The sequence below is a fragment of the Rosa chinensis genome, chromosome 7 (assembly GCF_002994745.2).
Source record: "Rosa chinensis cultivar Old Blush chromosome 7, RchiOBHm-V2, whole genome shotgun sequence".
Lineage (NCBI taxonomy): Eukaryota > Viridiplantae > Streptophyta > Magnoliopsida > Rosales > Rosaceae > Rosa > Rosa chinensis.
In genome coordinates, this window is record NC_037094.1 from 50,050,601 (window position 1) to 50,054,730 (window position 4,130).

At 35.1% G+C, this 4,130-nt stretch overlaps 1 protein-coding gene across 5 annotated transcripts; it reads right to left on the reverse strand.

Moving 5' to 3' along the window:
* Positions 1-1,022: 1,022 nt before the first annotated feature.
* LOC112175632 lies at positions 1,023-3,525 on the reverse strand. Of its 5 annotated transcripts, none has more exons than XR_005802654.1 (4): positions 2,594-3,524; positions 2,380-2,488; positions 1,489-2,249; positions 1,023-1,408 (listed from the first exon to the last, which is right to left on the reverse strand). XR_005802654.1 is itself a non-coding variant. In XM_040509921.1 (4 exons), the coding sequence occupies exons 1-3, from the start codon at positions 3,291-3,293 to the stop codon at positions 2,225-2,227; spliced, it is 834 nt and encodes a 277-aa protein (XP_040365855.1). In that variant the 5' UTR covers positions 3,294-3,525; the 3' UTR covers positions 1,023-2,119; positions 2,199-2,224. The 5 variants fall into 5 exon arrangements, 3 of the variants coding, with proteins under 3 accessions (XP_040365855.1, XP_040365856.1, XP_040365854.1); XM_040509921.1 differs by having other exon boundaries at positions 1,023-2,119; positions 2,199-2,249; positions 2,594-3,525; XM_040509922.1 differs by having other exon boundaries at positions 1,023-2,249; positions 2,594-2,830; positions 2,963-3,524.
* Between the last annotated feature and the right edge of the window lie 605 nt (positions 3,526-4,130).

The following is a 4,130-nucleotide window of genomic DNA, read 5'->3' on the forward strand; positions in this document are numbered from 1 at the left end:
ACTTTTTCAAACAGATCATCCAAGCCTCACTAAAGCACGAGCAAGAACCAAAACAATAACCAAAAGGTAAGGGACCAAGTGTATATATATATATAGGCCTTTTGCTCTCCTGTCATATGGTAGATCTTTAAGTACTCACCACCAGGGAACCAATGTCAAACTTTTATACAGTTAACATGACCTGGAAATTTGCAGAAGAAGCAAAAACATTAATAGCACATGATATGTATGTGCATTAGAACATCTAATACATAATTGAAAGATAGACTGGTGGAAAGCATGCGTTTGCATGTCCTAGAAACGGAAAAACAAATTCAAGCTCATTTTGGGAAAGTAAGCAGATGACCAATAAAAATTCATTTTGTCATACTTGGTGAGAGTTGGGAAAAAGGTAAATTTGATAATAAACCCACATTCCTTCCTCTCTTCAGCTCATCCAATTTAATTTGATCCCTAACCCACATCTAGGAAGTTTTAAATAGTAGAGAAGATTTGGAATCCAGGCGAGTCATGTAACAATAATCACCTTCGTGAATGAAACAGAAAAGTCAATCCAATCTAATTTGAGAAACATCCTTATTTTACACACCGAGACACCATATTCTTTCAGAAACATGAACATAATCAGTACTACTTAGCAATGAGTATTAGTCAAACCTCAATTTTGCTGTGGTATAAATTAAACCCACATTCCTTCTTTCCTCTGATCCAAAGACACAACCAAGCATTGTTATCCAAAATGTAGCATTTTCAATGCAACCAGATGAGTATTGTAAACAATTAGTAGAACAGCATGCCAGCTAAACAAAAATAACAAATACTTGGACTACAAAAGTAGAGGTTGAGTAGCAAAATCTTAATAAAAGTTGAAAACAAGCCATCAACACCTGAGTTATTAACCGGTCTATATGTGTTGTCGGCATAAGAAAAACGAAAAGTAAAGCATTTAAAAGATCAGATAAGCCTAGTATAAAACTAGAAAGAGCACATGTAAGCTAACATATTGGTAAACAAAAGGAGTAGGATGCAGCACAAACTGCATATATATGATTTTTTGCAAATACAAAAATATTCAATATTAAACGAAACCATATTGGAAAAGTGAATGTCGGTTCATCGAATTACTATCTAACAGAACGTACAAGATGAAGACAATGGAGTAGACAACTCTTATGTACATATCATCATTGATAATGCTGAAGCTAGCTAACAAGACGGACATAATAGACTTGACTTAATTGTAAATCAAAGACTCAATACAAGCTTAACAAGGGAAAGCAAAGTTATTCATAATGATCTTGATCTTGATAGTTCCAGAACAGTTGACACTGGAAAACTAGACTTTTGTATCATCTTCTGTGTACATGAGCTATTGGTTCTTTTAAGAAACCAGAATCTTGCCAAGGTGCTGCATACAAAATGAAACTACCACTTTATCATTCATGCATATTTTCCAAAAACTTCAATATGATTTATAGAGCTACTTACATACGCACAATTCGACAGGGAGGAGAATAGCTGATATCATCATCTGTTCGGTGAGGAATTTTGCATCCCTACTTCTACGAAGTTTTATGCAGTAAAGAAGATTTGGAACCCAAATGTGAGAGTACTCATCTTCATGAAAATAAATGGAAATAATTCATAAACCAACCTGATTTGAAAAACAAAGCTCAAATTGCATACTAAGACATCAAATCCTTTCAAAAACAAGGACAGATGCAGCTCAAACTAAAGCACATTCCATTAATCAGCACCAAAATTAATGAGCCATATCTCAAATTGCCGCGGTGAATTAAACCAACATTCCTTCAGTTCTCCGGACAAAAGAAACGAAGATGTTGAAACTAGACATCCTTCATCCTAAACATAGCCTAGTGCAAGTAATTCAACCTAGAGTACACAAGCAGAACACCATGCCAGTTGGGTAAAAATCAGAAGCATAGCTAATTCTTATATATGAGTTGTCACCATTAAGAAGAGAATGAACAAAGATAAATGATTAAAAGCATTAATAAGCCCAGTCTAAAACTAAAAGAGCACATGTAAGCTAACATACCAGGTAAACATAAGAAGAAATTGGATGCTTCCCCCAAACTCAAAGAGCATACTGAATGATCTGAGAGAAAGAGAATGAAGATATGCGATATCTGAGCTTTGGGGAAATAGAGAAAGTATTAAAATTACAAAAACCATACCGGAAAAATGAAAGTTGTTCACTGAATTACTGTTGAACATAAACTGCAAGACTGAGAAAATGGAGTAGAGTAGAGAGTTAATGAACAAGAAATTTTAAGACTTGATAACTAGTACATATATATTGATCAAAGACTACACAAATTGATTCAAGTGTAAATCAAAAACTCAAAGAACACTCACAGAAAGCAGATTAACAAGGACAAAGCAAAGCTGGTCATACTGATCTTGATCTCATTCCTCTTCCCTGCTATTGCTATTGCTCTTGCTCTTGGCTTTGGGTGATCTGATCCTGAATGACAAGAGATGCATTAAATCTTAAGGCTGGAATTAAATCCTTCACCAAAACATTATTCCATTATTCTATCAACATTGTTCCAATTTGAACCACCCATACCACGAAAACGATCCTGCAACTCTTCCTTTGGAAAATACTCAGTCATCGATTGCGCACTTGGTAACACCCTCTTATGATTCTTTCCCTTTCTCAGCCTTTTTGAGTTTATGTCTTCGAAACCTTCATCGCCTGCTTGTTCGATTTCAGAGTAGCACCTCTTCTTGCTCTTCAATTTCAATTTCAATTTCAAATCCTGTTTCTGATCATCATGAAGTGGGTCTGGGTTTACAACAATACCAGAATCAGGGGAAACAGAGCAAGAATAAGAAGCAATACCTGTAGTGGCAGAGACGCAGCGTTTGAATTTGATGATGATCCTCTGCTTCTGATTCTGATTCTGCTTTTGCATCCCTCTAGATCCAACAATACCAGAATCAGGGGAAACAGAGCAAGAATAAGAAGCAATACCTGTAGTGGCAGAGACGCAGCGTTTGAATTTGATGATGATCCTCTGCTTCTGATTCTGATTCTGCTTTTGCATCCCTCTAGATCCAGATCTCTTCTTTTTGGGAAAACCAAGTGAGAATGCTGCTTCTGGTTTGTTCCTATTCATCATCAACTCCTTCAAAACCATCTGGGTCAGAAGCACTTGTTGCTCAGATGGGTCGGTGGCCATGGCTTTCACATCATCAACCATTTTCAAGAAAGACCCACAAAGCCAGGTCTCATTTTTCCTCAAATCTTCAATCGTGATCACCATCTTCCTCCTCCGCTAACTCCTAAACCCTAATTCCTTTATTCGTCTTCTTTTCTCAGAGAAAAAATTGATCCCCAAAGATTGAATCTTTAGTCAAGATTACAAGTGGGTATCGGAGATTGAACAAAAATCGGAATTGGGTATTCGCCAACAACTATAAGGACAAATTGATTTTGGGGTTAGGGTTTGCAAATTGCAAGGGGTAGAAGGAGATGGAGTAGAGTTTCTAATTGTAGGAAATTTGGATTATTTATCCTAATCCTCGGCGGATTCACACGCTTAGCCTAACCGCGTTTTCCTTCACTCCCTATGCTTAATTGCAACGGCTACATTTTTTAAAATAATAATTATTATTTTCCTTTTTCTTTTTTTTTAAGAATGGTGAATAATTATTTTCTTAAAAATAAATAATATCCAAATGGAAAAGGAAGTAAATTTTATCTAATTTCTTGAGTGGTTTCATAATTAATACTAGTCTGTAATCACATGCTCTGCATGTGTAAGAAAAATTTAACTGTAAAAAAAAAAAAAGTTATCTTTAGAAGAAATAAATTCAGTGGGTAGTTATTGCAGAGAGAAAATAGTGTGAGAGAAAAGTGGGGGTTGTGAAATCATTTCTTTTTAATTTTCTGAATAAAAATATATTTTATAATTGTCCTATTTACCCTTGTGATTTAATTTATTCTCAAAGTTTTTTAATATTTCAGGGTTAAATCTGTCAAAAATTTCAGTTTTGGCTAACAAAGCCTCTTCTCTTAATAATAGTATAGATTAGAACAAAACACACCCGATATGGGTGTGAATAATTTATTAACTAGCATGGGGAGGTTTTTTTTTTTT